The following is a 23,424-nucleotide window of genomic DNA, read 5'->3' as shown; positions in this document are numbered from 1 at the left end:
AGTAAAGGAAGCAATGGGAGGCATGGGGAACTTTTGCTGTCTTATCTCCAGTACAGCTTCCAGCCTTTCTAGCACCAGCTTCAAAAAGTGGATGACCAGTAAAGCTCCTCCAAATCCTAGATATAAAACCAGGAGCTTGGATAGCATGTGGGAAAAAACAACAATGAAAAATGGGTGCTACAAGCATGTAGTTATCCCATTCTGTCATTACACCCTTAGGCATGTAAGTTACTTGCTGTATTTACTTTAAACTACAGTTTATTGTTCTCTATTGTTAATAGAGAATGTATTCTAGAAGAGGAGGAAGACACTTGAGTACCCAACAGAGGAAGAATACACATCATATCCCACAAAACCAATCCCTTTTACTTAGCAAAATCCACCTTGTTTCTATAAGACACCCTTAAGTAAAGAGACCCTATTTACTCAGGTCATCTTGCTGTACTGAGAACTCTCTCTACCTCCTCTCTGTCTACACTACAGCAGGGCAGCCCACAGGGTTTGGCACACGACTGCTGTCACTATACTTGTAAAACAGGAAGGAAATTCTTGCCTCACCTGATTTGAGCTTTTTGGATGCCAAGTCATCTGCTGGCAGAGGACATCTTCTTCTGCGAGCAGTGGAAGGTGGCTGTGGCACAGGGTTGGCCTCTTCTTTTCCAGAGGGACCGTTCTTTGCACAACCAGAAGATGCCAAACACCCAGCTTGAGCTTCCAAAGCGTTTCCACATCCTGGCAGGTCACTGTTGTTGCAGCTACTTCTCTCTGCCTCTAATGCAAATTCTTCCTTTTTCCTCTGACTCCTGAGCTGCCTTGGTTTTCCTTGGGATGATTCCTTTTCTAGAGATGCATCTTCACTGACTTTAAGAATCTTCTTTTGACCTCTGTCTTTGGCCAAGCCAGGATTTGCCCTGAGAGAAGCTGAAGTAGTTTCTTCAGATTTGGAAGATGTTTTCTTTCTGCCCACCCTTGATGGGTTTTCTTTTGCAGATGGAACTACTTCCTGAAGTATATTGTCTTGTTGTTCAGGAGTTTCATTCTTATCACCTTCTGGCAGACCTTGGAGTGAGGTGGAACTAACAGCCTGGGATGAGACCGTTTGCCTCGAGCTCCGTTTTGGAAGATCCATTTTTTCTTGGGAAGTAGAGTTTTCCAAAGCCAGTTTTCTTCCTTCCCCATCATTCTTTCTGCCACTCTCTTTTGATAAGCCCTGTTTTCCCTGAGTAGAAGTAGGATTTGGAGCTTCTGAAGAGAGGGCAATTCCTGTCCTCCTGCTTTTTCTCAGTTGAGTTGGAACACCTTTATCTTCTTCAGGAGCTCCTTCTCTACCATTATTTGCTGGCAAACCACGTTTTCCTCTAAGAGGAATGTAATTAGTTGTGTGTGATGCTGGAGCAGTTTCTTTCCTTCTGCCCCTTCCCAAAGGCTTCTCTTCTGCACAGGACACAGTTTCCAAGGGCATAATTTGTTCTTCATTAGTACTCTCCTCTTTATCATCAGTTTCTGACAAGCCACGTTTTCTCTGGAGAGATGAACTTTTTGCCTCCACTGCTAGATCAATCTTCCTTCTGCCCCTTGCTGATGCATTTGCTTTGGTCTGCAAAGTTTTCCTTCCTAAAGCTGGATCTTCTCTCACAGTCGTCTTTTCATCATCACCTTCTGGCAACCCACATCTTCTCCTGGCAGAAAGAGACCGAGATGCTCGTGGTGCTGCAGCAACCTCACCTCTTTTCCCTTGTCTCCGTGGATTGTCTTCTGCTGAAGGGGGAGTAGCTTCTGTAGCTGGATCTTGCTCTTTTTCAGAAGCCTTATCCTTACAATGCTCTGCAATTAATGCTTCTTTTTCCACAAGGGTAGGGCAAGCTGTTTGTGGAATGGAATCACCTTGCTTTCTTCTGCTCCTCCTTACTTGTGAGGTGGGATTTTCTGAAGTCTCATGTTCACCATCTTTTTCATCCCCAGGTAAGATACTTTCTCCTGAAACCACTTTGGAAGTGGCTTCTTCAAGTTCAAAATGAACTTTCCTACCTCTCCCTCTTCTACAGGCAGATGTGTTGTTCTGTGCTTGATTCTCTTGCAGGACTGCAGTTTGCTTTGCTTTAAGGATTCCCTGCTCATTCCTTGTCCGTCTTGGACGGCTGTGAGGAAGACTGTCACTGTCCTCACCAGGTATTGATGTGCCAACTGGGTTGGGGTTGTTCTGGTCCTTCATCACAGAAACAGAGCTTAAAGTATGTTTGGGAGAGGTTTCATCCATTTCTCTTTCTGGCTTAACTTTGGGAGTGATCAATTCCAGGCTGTTTGCATCTTTGGTGACTTCAGCAGGCTGTTTCTCCAAAGAGTCTTTTTTGCCTCTCCTGTTTCTAGTTCTGCTTGGTTCTTGCACTGCATTGTTCATCACTTCCAGACTCACAGCAGCAACTGGCATTTTGTTTGTCTCTCCAGAAGGCACTGCCTTTAATCTCTGAGATGTCTCTGTTGTATTTTCCTCAGCATTTTCATCTCCCAAACACACTTTAATCTCACTTTTGAGGTGTGGTCGTGTTCCAGTATTGGCTTTAGCTGATTTTTCCTCAGTTTTCTGAGTGTTTAGCATATTTTCAAGCACTATCACACAAATACCTGCTTTTACTTCAGGTAAGTGCTTTCTAGCACTTCTTAAAGACTTAGCTCTTCCCTCTGTTATCTTTTCTTCAGGTTTAGTTCCACTTCCAGATTCTCCTGGTGTGGCAGCATTTTTCTCAGCAGCCTGTTCATGCCCTTGTATCATCCTTGCTGACGGGTCTTTGCGAAGCTTCCTTGTCCCCTGAAGGTCCACAGCAGCTTGTTCAACTTGGACATTCCTAGCTCTTCTTCCTCTTTTAGGTGGAATCACTGGCTCTGTTCCTTTTACTTCCTGTGCTCCTCCAGACCTCTTCCAGGGTGACAGAAACTTTTCCTTACTGTCTTCTACACCACTTTCATTAGATCTGTTTTCAGGGGGGTTTACACCTGCTTGCAGCTGACAGTTTTCATGTTGAATGCCATGAGGAACAATTACTGTCTTCACAGTTGCATCACCTTCAGTGCCTAGTCTCTCGATGTCACACACCTGCAAAACCTGTGCTGGATTTACAGGTCCTTTCTGTTGCACTGAAGAATCTTTGCCACAAGACTGGAGATTCTCACTTGGATGTTTTACCTCCTTTGGTTCTATCCTTTTGCCTCTCCCTGGTCTTTGAGCAGCTCCATATGGTTCCACAAATGAAACTGTTTCAAATTTTTCCTGATTTGAAATAATTTCTTCTATGCAACGGTTTGTTCTTCTGCCTCTCCCTCTGTTTTCAGCTACTGAAGTACTGATCTCTCTTATCTCCTCTGGGGTGTTCTTTTTTTCCATGCCTTGCAATTCTTTCAAGTTCTCCTCAGGCTGCTTTGCTGAAGCAGGGTGTACTGTTCTCCGTGATCTGCCCCTTGTTGATCTCTGGGTAGGCTGGTCTTCAACAGTTGATTCTTTCTGTTGAGGATCTTTGCCATGTGAAGTATTTCCTTTGTCTTCTGTAACAGGGTTGGTTTTTTTTTTCCATTCAAAGTTTTTACATAGGAAAGAGCACAAATAAAAGTTACAGCCAGGCCTTATCACAGTGTCTATCAGCTTGGATTTTCCTCACAGTCACCTTGCTCAAGCAAATCACACTTAATATTCACAGAATCACAGGGGTTGGAAGGGACCTCCAGAGATCATCAGGTCCAACCCCCTGCCCAAGCAGGGTCCCTAGGACAGGGCACACAGGGAGGCATCCAGAAGGGTCTGGAATCTCTCCAGAGAAGGAGACTCCACACCCCCTGGGCAGCCTGTCCCAGGGCTCCCTCACCCTCACTGGGAAGAAGTTCTTCCCCACATTGGGGGGAACTCCCTGTGCTCCAACTTGAGCCCATCGCCCCTTGTCCTGTCCCCACAGACACTGAGCAGAGGCTGCCCATGTCCCCCTGTGTCCCACCCTTCAGCTATTGATACCCACTGATCAGATCCCCTCTCAGTCTCTTCTCTCCAGGCTGAACAGCCCCAGCTCCCTCAGCCTTTCCTCACAGGGGAGATGCTCCATCACCTTCATAACCACCTCTGGACTCTCTCCAGGAGATCCCTGTCTTTTTTATCCCAGGGAACCCAGAACTGGACACAAGTGGAGCCTGACCAGAACAGGTTATGGATGTGGAAAAATTAGGATTTTTCTTTTTATTTTTCCTAAACTCTCAGGGCACTATCCCTCCTGCCATGGGAGGAGCACGTTGTTTATCTCTATAACCACTGAGCTCCCTCAGCGTGGTCGGTGTCACCTCGTTTCTCAAGTACTTGTATTGCAACTGGAAACTGTTCCAATACAGCTACTCCAGGTGGGGCCTGACAAATAAATATATCTTTTTATTTATCAATAATTTTATTTACCAATAGATCTTTTTATTTACCAGCAAAAAAAGATAATCATTTAATGATTTGAACCAACTTGTAAATTAAAGGCCAAGCTTCTGGCCAGTGATGTTTGGATTCTTTGGTATGCAACATTCACAGGTTCAAGCAGTGTTCTTGAGAGTCTTTGCAAAGAAAGAGAATTTAAAGTGGAAAACTTAACATCAGGGTTTCTTACACCAGTGTGTTTGGTAATGCCAGCATTACCTGTCCTGGTTTCAGCTAGGACAGAGTTAAACCACGTGGGGCTAAACTACACCACACTATGACACTGTAGCTTCTATACCAACAGAATTCCTGCACCTGGGGATCATTAGGGAAAACCACACAGTCTCCATGAACTATCTCCGCTTCACACTGTCTATTTTGGCATTTCAAATGTTAAAGCTTCATAATAATACATACTACCTTGTATATTCATTACTCCTTTAGTAGAAGTATTTGTCCTTACCATATCTGTGACTGGAATTACTACAAGGAGGTGCAGTATCTTCGTGCTGAGAATCCATTGCATTTACTGATGTGACCTGAGGGAATAAAAAATAATGGATAAATAAATACACACCTGACAGGATTAGAAGCAAGAGAGCCAACCAAAACTAACTTCATGTATAGCAATAGCTGAAAAAAAGGCTTGGTATATACTTTTCTCTAAAAACAAAGTCAGCTTAGTCTTGTAACACACCCATAGAATTGGATATATCAACTGTCTGAATACATCGAATAATACTTGCCATCTGAGCTGCTGTTTTTAAAGTGAAAGATAAAACCCACTGCACACAGGTTATAAAGTATCCATTAAATTGGCTGAGAAGTGTCTAAATAAGAGCTCAAAAGTATTTGGGGTACTGAAGCACGCAGCACACACCACACAGCATCATGTGCTGTCAAATGCTCAACACTTCTGGGTGTGCAAATGACAGCTTAAAATTTAACCTATAGGGTATGAAACAGCCCTATGGAACAAAGCAAGCCCAACTGTATCCCTTGCTTATGAAAAGGCTGGGAAAGAACATGATTATACCTGGTAAGAAGTTCACAAGATGATTTAAACACAACATGAACAAACAACCAGAAAAATAATCATTTTCAGACTTGTGCTTAGGTTGCAATAAGGTGTCCTCTAGCAGGGGGTGTGCACGTGGACAAAGCTACCAGGGAAAGAGGTTGTCATCTGGAGTTTTCACATCTCCCCTGTGAGGAAAGGCTGAAGGAGCTGGGGCTGTTCAGCCTGGAGAAAAGCAGCCTGACAGGGGATCTGATCAATGGGTATCAATAGCTGAAGGGTGGGACACAGGGGGACATGGCCAGCCCCTTCTCAGTGTCTGTGGGGACAGGACAAGGGGCGATGGGCTCAAGTTGGGGCACAGGGAGTTCCCCCCCAATCTGGGGAAGAACTTCTTCCCAGTGAGGGTGAGGGAGCCCTGGGACAGGCTGCCCAGGGGGTGTGGAGTCTCCTTCTCTGGAGAGATTCCAGACCCTTCTGGATGCCGCCCTGTGTGTCCTGTCCTAGGGACCCTGCTTGGGCAGGGGGCTGGACCTGATGATCTCTGGAGGCCCCTTCCAACCCCTACAGATTGTGATCCACATGAGGTGCTTTTCTAGAGAATATCTTTCCTCTGGAGGCTGCAGTACAAGATGTCATACTAGGAGGCCTAAGAATTCATTTCAACCACAAGCTTCAAATCCTAAATAAATCCCTTCCAAAAGCAAAACAAAGTGTTTTACCTTCATTTTCTCTGGCACATCAAACATTTCCTTCACTCCAAGATAGTCCACTTCAACATCAGAACGTTTCTGCCTGGGTTCTGCCAGAAGCTTTTGCAGACCCACAAAGTCATCAGCTGGTTGACACTTCTGCCTGGGAGTCTTCACTAATCTCCTAAAGCCAAAGTCATCTACTATGGGATCAAGTTCTACTTTTGGTGTCCTGAAGATACGGGCAACCCCAATCATGTCTTCTACTGGCTGGTATTTCATCTTTGGGGTTTTCTTGGTTACAGCAACACCTGCTACATCTTTCACCGCTTCTGTTTCTTGTACTGGAGTCTTCAGCAACCTTTTAAAGGCAATTTCATCTAGAACAGGTTCCAGATCTTGCTGTGGGGTTTTCATGAGCTGCTTGATGCCCGAGAGGACCTCAACTGGCTCTGGTTTCTGCTTTGGGGTTTTCATGAGCTGCTTGATGCCCGAGAGGACCTCAACTGGCTCTGGTTTCTGCTTTGGGGTTTTCATGAGCTGCTTGATGCCCGAGAGGACCTCTGCTGCCTCTGGTTTCTGCTGTGGGGTCCTCATGAGCTGCTTGATGCCCGAGAGGACCTCTGCTGCCTCTGGTTTCTGCTGTGGGGTCCTCATGAGCTGCTTGATGCCCGAGAGGACCTCTGCTGCCTCTGGTTTCTGCTGTGGGGTCCTCATGAGCTGCTTGATGCCCGAGAGGACCTCTGCTGCCCCTCGTTTCTGCTGTGGGGTCCTCATGAGCTGCTTGATGCCCGAGAGGACCTCTGCTGCCCCTCGTTTCTGCTGTGGGGTCCTCATGAGCTGCTTGATGCCTGAGAGGACCTCTGCTGCCCCTGGTTTCTGCTCTGGGGTCCTCATGAGCTGCTTGATGCCTGAGAGGACCTCTGCTGCCTCTGGTTTCTGCTCTGGGGTTTTCATGAGCTGCTTGATGCCTGAGAGGACCTCTGCTGCCTCTGGTTTCTGCTCTGGGGTTTTCATGAGCTGCTTGATGCCTGAGAGGACCTCTGCTGCCTCTGGTTTCTGCTCTGGGGTTTTCATGAGCTGCTTGATGCCTGAGAGGACCTCTGCTGCCCCTGGTTTCTGCTCTGGGGTCCTCATGAGCTGCTTGATGCCTGAGAGGACCTCTGCTGCCCCTGGTTTCTGCTCTGGGGTCCTCATGAGCTGCTTGATGCCTGAGAGGACCTCTGCTGCCCCTGGTTTCTGCTCTGGGGTCCTCATGAGCTGCTTGATGCCTGAGAGGACCTCTGCTGCCTCTGGTTTCTGCTCTGGGGTTTTCATGAGCTGCTTGATGCCTGAGAGGACCTCTGCTGCCCCTGGTTTCTGCTCTGGGGTCCTCATGAGCTGCTTGATGCCTGAGAGGACCTCTGCTGCCTCTGGTTTCTGCTCTGGGGTTTTCATGAGCTGCTTGATGCCTGAGAGGACCTCTGCTGCCTCTGGTTTCTGCTCTGGGGTTTTCATGAGCTGCTTGATGCCTGAGAGGACCTCAGCTGCCTCTGGTTTCTGCTTTGGGGTCCTCATGAGCTGCTTGATGCCTGAGAGGACCTCAGCTGGTTCTGGTTTCTGCCGTGGGGTCCTCATGAGCTGCTTGATGCCTGAGAGAACCTCTGCTGCCTCTGGTTTCTGCTCTGGGGTTCTCATGAGCTGTTTGATGCCTGACAGGGCCTCTACAAGCTCTAACTTCTGCTTCGGGGTCCTCATGAGCTCCTTGACACCTGACAAGTCTTCTACTGGCTCTGACCTTTGCTTTGGGGTCCTTAAAAGCTGCTTGATGCCCGACACAACCTCAGCTGGCGCCAACTTCTGCTGTGGAGTCCTCCTTTTACGTCTTGATTTCGCCTGAGATGCCTGTTGCTCTGGAACTGCTGACAGACTATCCACAGTAAGACTTTCTTCCAGGGCAGCTTTTTGCTTTTCAGGAGTTTTTGTGGCTATTGCAGCAAACACAGACTTTGGGGACTCCTCCTCTCTGAAGCAGTGACAGATGCATGGATCATCTTGTTTCTGTTCTGAAGCATCTGAATTATTTAATGGTGACACCAACATCTCTCCTGAAATAAGCAGCAGATTTATGCAAATTTGAAGAAGAATTGAGAAGAGCATCCAAGCATTCTAATAGCTATGTAAGCAAGTAACATGGATTCAAACAGCTGGAGCCTTCTACAAACCCAAAAGTGTGCATCAACAATTGTGATTTGGTAATTTGCTTCTACAAGGCACAGCACACATTTAAAAAACTGACTAAAAATTGGTTATTCTTTAATTTAATCTAACATAAAAATGAATGATTTCATTGTCCCTCATTTTTAGTGGTGCGAGGTTTTTATTGCAGATTCCTTTGCACTTTGAAGCAACACCAGACACAAGCCAGAAACATCTATTTGACCTTTCCAACGTGAAAGGAGTAAAAAAGAGATCAATTTTCCTTAAAAATATCATGCAATCAAAGGACATCTCAAGTTGGAGGGACTCTTAAGGATCATCAAGTTAAACTCCTTGGCCCTTGCTTGGCTACCTAACACTAAACCGTATGAATAACAGCATCACCCAGATGCTCCTTGAACTCCAACAGGTCTGTTGCCAAGGCCACTTCCCTGTGGAGCCTGTTCCAGTGGCTGATCACCCTCTCTTGGTGAGGAGCCTTTTTCTTATGCCCAATCTGAACTTCCCCAGATGCTTTATTCCATTCCCTTGTGTCACTGGACAGAGAAAGGAAATCAGCACCTTCCACTCCACTGTCCCTCCTGAGGAAGGTACAGACTGTGATGAGGTCACCCCTCAGTCTTCTCCAAGCTTAGCAAGACAAGGGACTTCAGCCACTCCTAGTAAGTCTTGTCCTTGAGGCCTTTCACCACCATGGTTGCCATCATTCTCACCCCTCAGTTCATATGCATAACTAGGAGTACCTCACACCAGGTGGAGAACCTGCCACTTGCACACGTTAAGCTGTGGAAGGTTTGTGATTGCTTAAGCTCTTTATCAACCCAGATCTCTCTGTAAGACCTCTCTACCCTCAAGGGAGTCCACAGCTCCTCCTAGTTTAGGATCATCAGCAAAAGTACATTCAATTCCTGCGTGCAGATCATTTAAGAAAACATTTAAAGAGCACTGACCCTGAAATTGAGCTCCAAGGGACTGGTCACTGGCTGCCAGTCTGATGTCACCTCATCACAGGAACTCTTTGAGCCTGATCGGTCAGCCACTTGCTCACCCACCACATTAAGCACTTGCCTAGTTCTGTTCTGTGCAGTTTCCAGAGGGACACTGAGAGACTATCAAAAGCTTTGCTGAAATCCAATCTACTGGCTCCCCTTGGTCAACTAGATGCCTGGCCTTGTCATAGAAGGAAATTAAGTTGGTTAAGCAGAACTTTGCCCTTGTCAACCCATGCTGGCTACGACCAACAACTTCAGTGTCTCTCAGGTGGTTTTCAGTATCTCCCAGAATAACCTTCTCCACAATTTCACCCAGGAGTGAAGCAAGACTGAGAGGTCTGTAATTACCAGTCATCTTTCTTACCCATCTTGAAAACTGGGATATTTGCCAGTCTGATCTCTCCCAAGACCATAGAAAAAGTAGTGGAGAGAGGTCTCACAACGACATCAGCCAGCTACAATGACTTTACACATGGCTTGTACTTGGAGATACTTTTCAGCCCTATTCATTACCTTCCCTGCAGAGGCACTGACTTTTGGAGTGATTCAAATCTTAGCTCATTATGCATAACAGAAGATGATAATCAAGAGGAAAACTTGGGGAACTACAAAAAATGTCTTTTAATACTGATAAAAATCAATGGATCCTTTTATGGGTTGCCAGATGTTTCACCTCAATACATCAAGCCTTCCTAGGCTGAGGACACTCACTCTCTCAAGCAGCAGACACACCACTACTTCTAAATCTTTCTAAACATTTCCTTTCAAATAACAAACATACCAGATTCTTCAGGAGTCTGCAAGTCAGAAACTTCCACTATACTACATGTTGGTATAAAATCAGTCTTCTGAACCAGATGTTTTCCACTCCTATTTTCTGGAGTTTGAAACATTTCAGGCATTCCTGTAAATAATATTCAGAGAAATGAGCATATCATTTGACAGAGGAACTACATGGTTGGCAAAGTGAGCAACAGACTTTAAGAACCAACCTGTGAAGCTTTCATCCAGGTTCATGTTTAGCTTCACCACAGCATTTCTGACCACTTTAGGCACCCTTCCAGATGTCCTGACTGTGGTAGAATAAGCTCTACCTACAACTATTGTAGCAGGTGACTCTGCATGACCTGTGCTGAAGTGACCTTTTATCGTTCTTACTGGAGTCTGAAGAGAGGAAAGAATAACAGAAAAAGACAAAAAGCAGTTAGCAAACAACCTTTTATACTAAAATTCCTATTTTTTTTACGAATGCTGATGTTTATTTTTATGCTGCTGTTACAAAGACATCAGCACCCACTTAATATCATATTAAAAGCTCCTAAACTTCCAGCTTTAGTAGCAAAATGCCTACAAGCTGGTTTGGAGTCCTGCAAAACTAAAATCAAGACTACCTGTGGTGACTGGGTTCTCTTCTTCACACGTCTTCCTTTTCTGACCCTTTTTCTAGCAGCCTTTGACTGTGGTCTTGCAACACCCAACTTGACAACTTCTGCCCAGGATTTTGCAACTAGAAAGGAAAAGAGAAATAGCCACTTTAATTCCTAGCTGTAGAGATGGAATATCACAATTAGTTCTTTAGGATTCCAATGGATTTGCTGCGATAGGGCACAGGGAAGTGGTGGTTATATCATCTCCCAACACCTAGGCTGATGTGCTCTGAGAAATGCTTTCAGTTGAAAGGCCCAATGGCATGTATGACCCTTCCCACATCAAAAAGCTTCATGCAGTGTCAAGTGAATGCTAGAACTAGAGCTGAAGGCTGACCCAGTGACACCCTTGCTCTTTTTGTAAGGAAATTATTATTCCCAATAGAATCTGCTGCCCAGGGTGGTTGTGAAGTCTCCATCTCTGGAGATATTTAAGACCTGTCTGGATGCCAACCTGTGTGCCCTGTCCTAGGGACCCTGCTTTGGCAGGGGCTTGGACCCAATGATCTCTTCAGGTCCCTTCCAACCCCTACAGCTCTGTGATTCTGTCTGTATTCTTGCCCTGGGCCTTTCAGTCCTGTCCATTATTACACCTGAATTTTCCCTGATGGGACATTAAGATTTACCACCAGACTAATGGCTTCTAAGTGAAACACACCCAGCTTTCTTTTCACCACCTTCCTAAGGAATTTCAGTCAGGAAGTTATTTATTTACACTGCTTACCACATTTAAACCTACACAGCTATCCCATAGTTTTTTTTCCCTCCTACCAACTTCTCCTTCTAAGATACTCTGAAAATTCCCAAAGCAAGGTTACCCTCATCACAGCATCATTCTGCACACAGCAGAGGAACGGGAGGATTACTTAGAGCTGTGTCATAAATGAAGCTGTAAGTTGGTAGGACATCTGCCTCATTTACTTCAAAAATAGGCTATGAGAAGACAGGGCTCACATAAAAGAAACAATTATTTTTTTAATTATAGATAAAAAGGGGAATGCCATTCCTGAAGGGTGTTATTAGTCTCTTAGCAGAATTACTCTGCAAGTGGGGGAAAGTCTCTAAATAAAAATAACTCAAAAGCTGCCACTAATAGGGTGTTCAGGACAGAGAGGAAAGCCAAGCATGCAGGAAATTATCTGACAAAGCACTGGGAACAAAGAGGTTTTGTTTGGATACAAAGTAGACCTCCAAAATTTTAGGAATCCTGGTGTGCTTATTACAGAAGAAATGGATGCACTGACATTAAAACCCATTTCCACATTACAGAGAGGTGGTGAAAATGGTTAATCATTACTATTTGTGTACTCTGCTGCTACTGAAATGAAAAAAGAAATACATCTTTATTTCACAGGCTAATTCAGCTGTGTTAACCAGGAGGTTTTGTGAAGGTCTGTGATATCTCATCATGAAATAACAACGATGTTGAGGAGACCATCACCAGGACACTGGATATGGTGTGTTTCAAACATTTAACAAGACACCACAAACAAAAAGGAGACAAAGAGTATTAAAAATTCCAAGGTGAATGGTGGTGTTGGTGGGAAGCTTTAAATTTAACTTTGAAAGAGTCAAACTGATTTAATTTATGAAAACAGATAAGAGACACATCCCTATATTTCATAATGTAAAAATTATGTTTCCAATGGTGTCAAAGCCATCTCAAACCACTGCCAACACTCAAATGTCAAACTTCAAACTACTCAAATTCACACCCATTTATCAGCTTACTTTTTAATTTTATCTGTTATAACTGTCAATAGTTCAGTGCAGTCCAGTCCATGGATAAAGGTTGTGAACAGTGCATAAAAAAGGCCTAAAGAAAACAAACTGGAGATAGATTGCTATAAAAAAAGCATATTTTCAAGTCAAAACTGCTATGATTTAATTTAATACTGTTTGAACTTGAAAGACTTGAAAAATCACTATTGCAACTAACTTCGCAAAACCAACCAAAATTCTACCTTTTTTCAGCTTGTGAACATTAAAATCTGTGTTCTAAGTATGGTTTTATATATGCTTTAGGAAATTGAGCTTTATGAGCTTGATGACTGTAACACTTTGCAACTCCCAGTTGTTTCCAACAGGTCCAACAGCCATCAGAAGATAAACCAATCTTTTGGTGGCATTTGCCTAACATCATAGAATCCCAGACTGGTCTGGGTTGGAAGGGACTCCAAGGATCAGAGAGTTCCACAGGCAGGGCCACCAACCTCCAGGCCTGGAGCTACACAAGGTTGCCCAGGGCCCCATCCAACCTGGCCTTGAACACCCCCAGGGACGGGACACCCACCCCCTCTCTGGGCAGCCTGTTCCAGCCCCTCACCACTCTCTCTGCAAAGAACTTCCCCCTAACACCTAATTTAAGCCTTCCTTCCTTTAGCTTTAATCTATTTCTCCTTGTCTACCCTATAATCAGCCTATTTCAGTTTTGTTCCTGTATTTGAAAGCATTAAGATTAAAAATCAGCTGCTGGAACAAACCTAGTAAGTTGGCACTAGAGGCACCGCTCTTCCTCTGTGCGCTGAGGACGGCCACAGACCCACTTCTCCTCTTCACATAAGTGGCCTTTGGAGGAAACTTGGCACTTCTTCTTGATTTGGTGGGTGTGGGGGTCAAAAAGGTTTTGTCATCTTGGTTAATGTGAGAAGATAGAGGTGTTTGCACTTGGGCATCATTTTTCTCCATCGTATTCAGGGCTTCTTCCAGAGGATCTTTCTCTTCTGCAATTGGCAATGGTGCTGTGATGCATGACACAGAGAAACGTCCTTTGGTGTAAGGAGCTGGAGAACCTGAAGGAAGTTTAGGTGTTGCAGGGGATGAGGCAGCTGGGGACTTTCTGCTTGGCACATTTTTTGGAGACACTTTTTCCTTCTGTGAATGTTCAGAAAGCTCCTAGTAGAAGAAAAACAACCCCAAAACCATAAGATGTTACTGACCACAGCTGAAGTCATCGACATCTCTGGCAAGTAACTAGCATAAAATATCATCAAATGACTTGAAAACACCTTAAATATACTCACTGAACACAAGCATGTAGAAACTTTGATGGTTGGAAATTTTGAAGTGGTCCCAATGCATTTGCAAATTTAATTGAATAAAGTTAACTGAATTTATTATTCTACTTTATTCAAAGGTTTTGTTCTCCTCAAGTCCACTACACTCATTTTAACTTGTTTAAATCACCAGCAAATGTTTCCAAATTTTTAGGCAAACCACACAGTAGTGGTTCACAGCAACAAACAAGTGTTCTGCTTGCTGTTCCTCATGGAAACTTCTGGACCATGTAGACAGTGCTGCAAAGCACAGACAGAAATACACTCCACATATGCAGAATGAGCATTAACATGTGAGGTGAATAAAATCACATCACCTGTATAAAGACAGGTGGATATAAAGGGTAAGCTGAGCAATATAGAAAGTACAAAAAAAAACCAGATTAAACTTTGCTGTTTTCAAACATTTTAATTTGAAATTTAAAAATTTCCACCTCCCAAAAGATATATTAAAAAAGTTTACTACTAACTAAATGTTTAGAAGTCTTTAAATTCATACATTCTGTTCACATAAATTGTCTTAGAAGCTTGGTCAGTCTTAATGTTACCTGGACTGCAAAGTGCTTCAATCCCTGAGCCTTCTTCAGGACAGCTCGGGGCGAGTTTCCATAGGGTAAGCTCAGCCTGGCAGGAATGGCACCTCTCTTCAGGGGGGAGTTGGGAGGCAAGCTTTTATCAAAGAGTTCTGGACTCAGATGCCCACCAAAAGACACTCTCTTTCTTTTTCCTGAAGGCTGAAGTAACTGGTCACCACTTCTCTTCCGAGAATTCCTTTTTGTCTTGCCTAAAAGTAACAATTGAAAATAAGTTTAATGAATCTAGTAACTCCTGTCAACATTTTAAGCAGTGTAGAAAACAGCTTACACATTCTACAGCTGGAAACATATCAGAAGGCAACTTCTAGAATCAGTTGATTGGAAAAAACCTTTAAGATCATCAAGTCCAACTGTTCCCATCTTGTGCTAAACCAGATCCCTGAGCACCTCATCTCCCCTCTGTTAAACACACCCAGGGCTGGGGACTCAGCCCCTCCCTGGGCAGCCTGTGCCACAGCCCCACAACTCTGCCAGGGAAGAACTTTGCCCTCCCAGCTGAGCTGGATGTGCTGCTCCACCCTGCCCTGGGGCAGCTTGAGCCCATTGCCCCTTGTCCCATCTCCTGTCCCCTGGCTGCAGAGACCATCGCCCACCTCTCTGCACCCTCCTGGCAGGGCAGGGGAGGTGGGGAGAAGGTCTCCCCTCAGCCTCCTCTTCTCCAGGCTCAACACCCCCAGCTCCCTCAGCTGTTCCTCAGAGGATTTGCCCTCCAGCCCCTTCCCCAGCCTGGTTGCCCTTCTCTGGACTCCCTCCAGGACCTTCATGTCCTTCTGATGGTGAGGAACCCAGAACTGGACCCAGCACTCGAGGTGCAGCCTCCCCAGTGCCCAGTCCAGGGGCACAATCACCTCCCCAGACCTACTGGCCACACTATGTCTGACACAAGCCAGGATGCCATTGACTTTCCTGGCCACCTGGGCACACTGCTGGCTCATGTTCAGTCAGCAGTCACCCAACATACCTTCAAGAGGAAGTAGATCCAATTGAGTAAGCAGCTTTCCTACAATATACACTGTAGATTTCCTACAATATACATTGTTTATTTTGTGGTCAAGTAGCACAACATGATAAATATTTTAGAACTAATGAGTTCCATATTTTATGTTAAGTGGGAAACTTCTCATTAAAACACTATGAGAATTTCTCTATTACAAAAATGAGGCAGGGGATTAAATGTATTTACCTGACTCTTCTTCAGCCAACAGGCCAGAAATACTCATTTCTGACCCAGCCTCAGTGTCTTTCAGCACAGTGGTGCTTCCAGAAGACCTTCCCCTGAATGACAATCTATGAGGTCTCATAACACTGGCATCTTCCAAATCTTGTTTCTGACCATCCTCCTTCATGGCCAGCTCTTCTTTAGTTCCACTGTCCTTCTTGTCTGCAGTCTTATCCTGATGTTCTTCACTGGCATTTGTCTCCAACACTTTATCAGTCAGGGACCCAGAGGTCCTTCTCCTACCCCTCTTTCTTCCAGAGTCAGCTTTCTGGCCAGCAGATGCCAGTTCTGATGCCAACTCTTCTGAAGCCAGTGTCTCTGAAGGGACACTTTTGTTAAATAGCTCTTTACTTTGCCTGTCATTTCTTCTGGGACTCTTGGAACTCAAAAGAGAGGCAGGAGTTTCACAATGTCCCTCTTGTGAGTTCACCAAACTTGCCTGGTCACTGGCTTCTTTCAGTACTTTCCCAGGTGTTCCTGGGGTACGTTGTTTACTATTTCTTCTCTGTTTTAAGCACTTATTTTCTGCCAAAGGCAGCTGCTCAGGGTTATCATTTCTGCACATGCAACCTTCCCTTGGAGTTTCAGCTGACATTTCTGTGAGAGACCTCCGTTTCAGGGACACACGGCGCCCAGTTTTTGGGGTCTCAGCAGTCGCAGGATTCATCCCACTGGATTCTTGGGTAGGTGATGGGAAGTGAGACTGAGAACTCTTCCTTCTCGACGTTGGGGTAGACAGGATGTATTTCTCTGCTTCAGAAGCATTCCTTGTTTGTGCTGGTCCATTTACTGCCACTGCACAGCTGGATGCTTTCATATTATCTACATAATCCATGCAGTGTATAAAGCACAGCTGGGGTGGAAATCCTGCATTTCCAGCATTCCCCTTACTAGGTTTGGTTGTAACTTCCACACCTGCAGATACATTTGCTGTTCTTAGTTCCTTATGATTCTGCAAGTGACTTCTCCCACCAGCATCTCTTGACATCTCCTTTGAAGCAGAACTTTGAGGACTTTTGGTAAAACTCTTCCTGGTAGCACGTCCTCCACCTGAGATCTGGTTCAATTCTGAACTGATCCCTCCTTGCTCTATTTTACATACTTCCTTCTTTTCACTTCTGCCTACTTTTTCTTTAGTCAGGCTTCCCAGGTCATAAACACCACTGGATGATGAAATTTGAGCACTTGGTTCTAGCAGAAGACTCTTACTGCCTTCTTTTGCAGCTTGTTGAGATCTAATTCTCTCTTGCAGAGATTTATCCATTTTGATTTCATGTTTCAGGTTTTCATAGAGTTCAGAGAAGGGAGACATTCCATATTGCTTCTTAATAGACCTCTGTACTCTGCATGAAGATTTGGGTGTCTGTAGTTGGATGGGTAAAGCTTTAGAAATGTTTTCCTCTGTACATTGTTTATTTTCAGTGGCATTTTTTTCTTCACACTCAGCTGCATCTACAAAGTAAGCAAAGCAAAAATATAGATGCAGAGTTACTTTAAGTACTGCAGAACTACAAATGTAAGCTTGATAAATACAGGCAAAAAAATCCTTCCTTTCCTCTCCCAAGACCATTGAGCAAGGTACAGAATAGAGCACTGTGAATAGAGCTCTGCTAACAATAACAATTTCTCTTGTAATAAAAGCATTAGTATTGAAATGTTTAACAGAAATTGTGAGTTGTAATCTGCAATTTATCCTTTATTCAGGTAAAGGCACATGGTACTTCATGGTTTTATTTTAATTCAAAATCAGTGGTTCACATAAATCTTTCAGGGCTGCCACCAGACAAACCTACAAGCTCAGAATTAAACCACCATTTAGATCAGCTTACCACAGTTCAGACTGGTTTTTATCCTGCATTTACCTGGGTGCTGTATTGCTTCACCTGCAGCAATGCTTCTTTAGGGAAAAGCAGAGCTGCCACCTCCCAGACCTGAGGTGACCTCAGCAAGTGACCACATTAGTGCTGCCACTCCACTGCAATCTCTGAAGTGCATCCTGGGAAGTCTGAGGTAGCACCAGGGTGGTGCACTTTGCCTTGTCCATGAGGAAGGAAGGGGGTTGTGCAAGCTAGCAGAGCTCATCTGATGAGAGGTGGCTTTTTAAGCCATGAAGAGCTGAGCCCTCATGCACCTCTCTACATCTACAAGGTCTGCTTCTCAACATCTGCCAAAACAAATGCTGATACATGTTGACTTTTCCTGATTGTGATGGGAAGCAATCCATGCAAAGAGGCTCTGATATACAAGGAAAAGCCTGTCAGTTATCTTCTAGGGAAAGGAATGAGGAAGGGGGAAAAACACTTGGGAAAGAACAGGAAATCAGATCTTTCTATGAAAGCTTTTAGCCAACCCCCTGAATAGAAAACTTGGAAACAACCTGGGGTTTTAGCCCTGGAACAAATACTTGCCATAAAAATCAAACCTGTCTGTAGATAAGTAGCCTCCAGCTAACAAGCCTGTATCAGCCAGTTTCAACTGACATTTGTATTGCACACCCAAAGTGGGTATAGTGCACTCTACTCTTAGCTATAATCTTCATTAACCAAATCTGCACAAAACAAAGCAAAACATCTGGGCTCTTCCAGTTCCAGGCTGTTACTGCCCCTTTGTCAGGATGCAACTGAACAGATTTCTCCAGGCAGGACTGAGCTTTGGCAAATCACAGCATCCAAGTATGCTGAGCTAGCACACTGATACATGGTGTATCATACTCAGATTGAACAGTCTTAAAATCATTTATTTTGCTCTTTGCAACTTTTTCCTCCCATGCTAAGAATAAACATGGTTAAAGACAGAGAAAAAAACCACCACCACCCCAGTCAAACAAGTACCAACCTGAAGCATGAAGACTTTTAGATCCTGGAGTTTGTTGACGTAGTAATTCCACTTCTGCCACCTGCTGAACATGAAGAACCTGTAAATTTGTACAATATTTCAGCAGAGCAATACAATTTTACACTTCAGCTTTCAATTGTACACTGCAAAACACTGGATTTATAAAAGTATATGCTTTATTTACTAAACAGGCTTAAAAGTATCCAAATTAAATCCTAGAATATTTCAAAACATAAGAACATTAAGCAATACACACAGATTTGAGACCCTGCATAGCAAGAGTTTAGCTCTTGTTTTATTACTGAAATTACCAGTAGCTATATATAAGAAACTGCTCTAAAAGCAGCTGGAGCATAAGAATGTGTATAAGCACATTAGAATCTCACATTCTTATTGGACCCAGTGGGAGATTTTTAAAGAAAATAGAAGTAGAACACTACAGCAAAACCAAGTGTTTGAATAGCCACAGAACTCACAAACTAACACTGTCCCCCCCTATAAGGAAGAAAACTTTCCTAAGAACAAAAAAATAAACCAAGGAAAAGAAGTTGTTAAAAGATAGGCTTTGTTTGAGGTGCTGGAGAGCAGCCCTGGAGAGAACTTAGGGGTGCTGGTGGATCAGAAGCTCAATGAGATCCAACTATGCACACTTGCAGCCCAGAAGTCCAACTGTGTCCTGGGCTGCATCAAAAGGAGTGTGGCCAGCAGGTCTGGGGGGGATTCTGCCCCTCTGCTCTGTTCTCCCGAGACCCCACCTGGAGTGCTGGGTCCAGTTCTGGAGTCCCCAACATAAGGAGGACATGGAACTGTTGGAATGGGTCCAGAGGAGGCCACAAAGATGATCAGAGGGCTGGAGCAGCTCTCCTGTGAAGACAGGCTGAGAGAGTTGGGCTTGTTCAGCCTGGAGAAGAGAAGGCTCTGGGGAGAACTTATAGCACCTTCCAGTCCCTGAAGGGGCTACAAGGAAGCTGGGGAGGGACTTGTTAGAAGGGTCTGGAGTGACAGGACGAGGGGGAATGGGTTTAAATTGGGAAAGGGTACTTTTAGATTGGATATTAGGAAAAAATTCTTCACTCTGAGGGTGGTGAGGCCCTGGGACAGGGTGCCCAGGGAGGTGGTGGCTGCCCCCTCCCTGGAGGTGTTCAGGGCTGGGTTGGATGGGGCCTTGAGCAGCCTGGGCTGGTGAGAGGTGTCCCTGCCCATGGCAGGGGGTTGGGACTTGATGATCTTTAAGGTCCCTTCCAGCCCTGACTTGATATCATTTTATATGTATACACTCCAACAATATCTTAGTGAACCAGCACTGAGACCGACAAATTATTTTCGGGGGGTGGGGGGGGGCAGGGGTGGGGGGAGAGGGAAAGAAAGTTTATTCTCCACTGTATCACTACTGCCACCAATGTACTTGTAATAAATGAGCCTCTGGCCACAACATTACCTGCAGTGTTTCATCTTTTGGAGATCTAGAACGCTTCTTTCTTGGAGTTGATTGCAGAGGATATTCAAACCTGGAAGAAATATTTAAATAAGTAATACAATGATTATTTTTTCAAATAGGTGATGACTGAATTCCCATGACTGAGATCTGACCTGGCAATAGTTGTTCACTCCAAACAGGCTTTATCTACATCAAAATACTTCTAAATTTTCCCTTTAAAATGATCACTCTTGAAACAAAAATCAAAATGATCTCTCTAGACAGTTCCATCTTTATTGGTTTAGCTGAATGTAATATATAATTTTATTATATAATATATAATTCTATATATAAGTATATAGAATTATTATATTATACATTATCTAATTATATATTATATCATTATATATATAATTTTATTATATATTACATGTAATATAGAAGTGATTTAAAAAAATCTTTAAGCAATCTTGCCTGCTGAAGAAGGTCTACTAAGACACTGGAAAGAAATAGAAGATAAATTCAATTAGCTTCTGTTTCTGCAGATGGTGAAAGGACATTTTAATTTTTGCCATTTATCTACATCCACCTTCTGTACCTTCAGCCAGCTCCCTGCACATCCCACCTGCAGAGCACGTTCTAGGATCAGGGCATGAAGGGTTTGTCACTGGGACCTACCTGAAGGAACGATCAATGATGGTTAACACATCTCCATGCTTCAGCAGCACAGGCTGCTGGAAACAGCCCCCGTTCAGCTGCGTAGGATTCACGGCACTTAAATTAGTCAATATTGCCTAGAAATGAAACAAACAAGTCAGGAGGCTGAAGAGATGCAACAGTGAGATGCAAGGAGGAAATGCATGTCATTGCAACGTGTTTCTTACCTCCTTGTTTTCATTCACTTCAATTTTACAGTGCTCCTTTGAGACCTGAGGCAGCTGGATGCGAATATCACATTCTTTTCTCCTGAGGGTGAAAAACACAGTTCCAGTTTCAAGAAACACAGAAGACCAGGTCCAGCAGCTATAGAATCAGGTGATTGCCCAAATTTTTAGCTAATCATTGTACAGCAGCGTGATACTACTTTAAATTTGGTAACATGAAACAAACTAACTATAGAATGCTTTCAACTGTGGCAAATCATGACAGGTGGTCAAGACTTGTACAACATCACAACATCCACAGCAGAAAAAAATACCTAAAATACCTGAATTCTGAAAATACTTCAGAAGTCAAAAGAGTCCCATCTATAACAGACTGATTGGAGATTGTTTCCTGACTTGCAACTTGCCAAAGAGTTGTGGAGCAATTTTAGAAGACACCAGCCTGGGCTCTCCAGCTCACACTTGGTCATTGCTTACTGGTCACTCTCAGGAGTATTAGCTCCATGGATCAGGGGTGTCACCTGATCACCACTTCAACCTTCTTTAAAGCTGTCAGTAAGTAAAAGCTGTGTTTCCAACTGTACAGATTCTTCCATTCTTTTCTTATTTCCTTCTTTCTTCCTCCCACTATCCTCTAATGCTTTTGACACGCTGCAGGTCTCAGCAGCAAACACCCCAGCCATCAGAGCACAGGTACCTTTCACAGAAGTACCTGGCACTCCTTGCTGATGCAGCAGCCAGAAACTAGGGTTTGTACCCCAAGTGACACTTCTCCAGGCAGCTCTTCTGAAGCCAAGGCACAGAATCCCTGACATTGGAATGCCTCCAATAGAGTTTCACTATGAAATCTGATTCAGGACAGGTATCTGAACTAACTGCAGTCATTCAATCAGTCAGCAAAGTGCTGAACAGACACAGCTTAAGTAAAACCATTTTATTTGGAGATTATTTATAATAAGATCATCAAGTCTTCACATATACCTTTCGGGTATGTTACTTTTAAAGTACAATAGCTGGATCAAGCTCAAAACCCACTATCTCTCAACTATGTAAATCAGAGAGCTTCAAGATTGAGGAGGAGGAATAACTCATTAGTAATTTCTTAATATTAGTTTTAGATACTGGCTGATGCATCACTGAGGCTTTGGAGAATCAAAAATAAAATAATAAAAACTGAGAAAAGCACTAGTGTAACAAAGACTGTCATACACAAGCCATGTACCTTGCTTCTCTTCATTAGCCAGTTACTGGAAACTGCCTCTGGATAAAATACCACCAGCACTGGCTTATCAACTGTCCTTTCTCCCCAGATTTCCTTTGGCCAGAAACCATTAAAAAAGATATGTTACTCTGGCAAGGAAAGGAATAAAGTAACAAAACTCAATTTCAGCTTCTCAGTCTTAGAATTAACCTCTGAACTATGCCACCTTCCCTCCTCTTAACACGACTGGCAAACAAACAGCTTTTAGTGTTGAAAATAACTATTAGGAAATATAACCTGGAGGAAAAATATCTCTAATGTCGTTTTGATGTATGCAGGTACTCAACTAATTCTCACCTTCCAAATAAACAAGAACTTGCAGTGAGTGGAAAACTAATTCCATCATTCCCGTTCCGTTTAATTACAACGATCTTCCCGAGGAGCGGCATCTTCAAATGGAAAGACTCTTACCTAGAGAAGAATGTCAGAATGGCTCATCTGAGTAACACTTTACACCTTTCTGAAAGTAAATCAATGTAAGTCTTCTGTTGGAGTTTTCTCACAAGGATCCTGATGCCCTTTGAACTCACTTGCTTGTGTGGAAAACTGGGAACTACCTAATTTACCCGGAGCCTGATGTCAATCATCATGAGGAAGCTGAAGGCTCAGGGCAATTGGGGAAACTGGTGCCTATACAGGGTGCAAGAGCACTTCTCACATGTTCACCTAAACCTGGCTGCACTACCTTTACATCACAGGTGGTGTTTGCTACCCTTTCTGGGGTGCATCAAGAGGAGTGTGGGCAGCAGGTCCAAGGAGGTGATCCTCCCTCTCTGCTCTGCCCTGGTCAGGCCCCACCTGCAGTGTTGTGTCCAGTGCTGGGCTCCCTGGGATAAAAATGACAGGGATCTCCTGGAGAGAGTCCAGAGGAGGGACAGAGATGCTGAAGGGCCTGGAGCATCTCCCCTGTGAGGAAAGGCTGAGGGAGCTGGGGCTGTTCAGCCTGGAGAGAAGAGACTGAGAGGGGATCTGATCAATGGTTATCAATAGCTGAAGGGTGGGACGCAGGGGGCCATGGGCAGCCTCTTCTCAATGGTTTGTGGAGACAAGGGGAAATGGCTTCAAGTTGGGAGGATAGGCAGTTCCACACCAATATGCACAAGAACTTCTTCCTGGTGAGGGTGAGGGAGCCCTGGGACAGGCTGCCCAGGGGGTGTGGAGTCTCCTTCCCTGGAGAGATTCCAGCCCCGTCTGGACACCTGTGTGCCCTGTCCTAGGGACCCTGCTCTGGCAGGGGGGCTGTACTCAATGATCTCTCGAGGTCCTTTCCAACCCCTACAATTCTGAGCTTCTATGAAAGATGCAGGGCCGATATATTTCATCCCAGAAGCAACTTAAAAAGTTTATCTTCCTGCAGTCAGTCCTCTCCTAAACCTAGTACACACTCTCTTAC

The 23,424-nt window shown here is 44.3% G+C and overlaps 1 protein-coding gene across 1 annotated transcript; it reads right to left on the bottom strand.

The window, feature by feature from the left end:
- Positions 1–472: 472 nt before the first annotated feature.
- Positions 473–22,420, bottom strand: MKI67 (marker of proliferation Ki-67; the record flags this gene model as incomplete). The annotated part of the gene is made up of 15 exons (XM_084264651.1): positions 473–3,537; positions 4,899–4,974; positions 6,176–7,176; positions 7,597–8,232; positions 10,118–10,240; positions 10,329–10,500; positions 10,728–10,843; positions 13,247–13,658; positions 14,368–14,603; positions 15,599–17,086; positions 18,470–18,548; positions 19,908–19,977; positions 20,565–20,680; positions 20,771–20,852; positions 22,329–22,420. 15 exons carry the CDS (start codon positions 22,418–22,420, stop codon positions 473–475), a joined length of 7,764 nt encoding a protein of 2,587 aa, XP_084120777.1.
- Positions 22,421–23,424: the final 1,004 nt, after the last annotated feature.

Source organism: Gallinula chloropus, assembly GCF_964237585.1.
Source record: "Gallinula chloropus genome assembly, chromosome: 5".
Taxonomy (NCBI): Eukaryota; Metazoa; Chordata; class Aves; order Gruiformes; family Rallidae; genus Gallinula; species Gallinula chloropus.
Note: the sequence above shows the minus strand (reverse complement) of the source record. Positions and strands in the feature narration are given on the sequence as shown.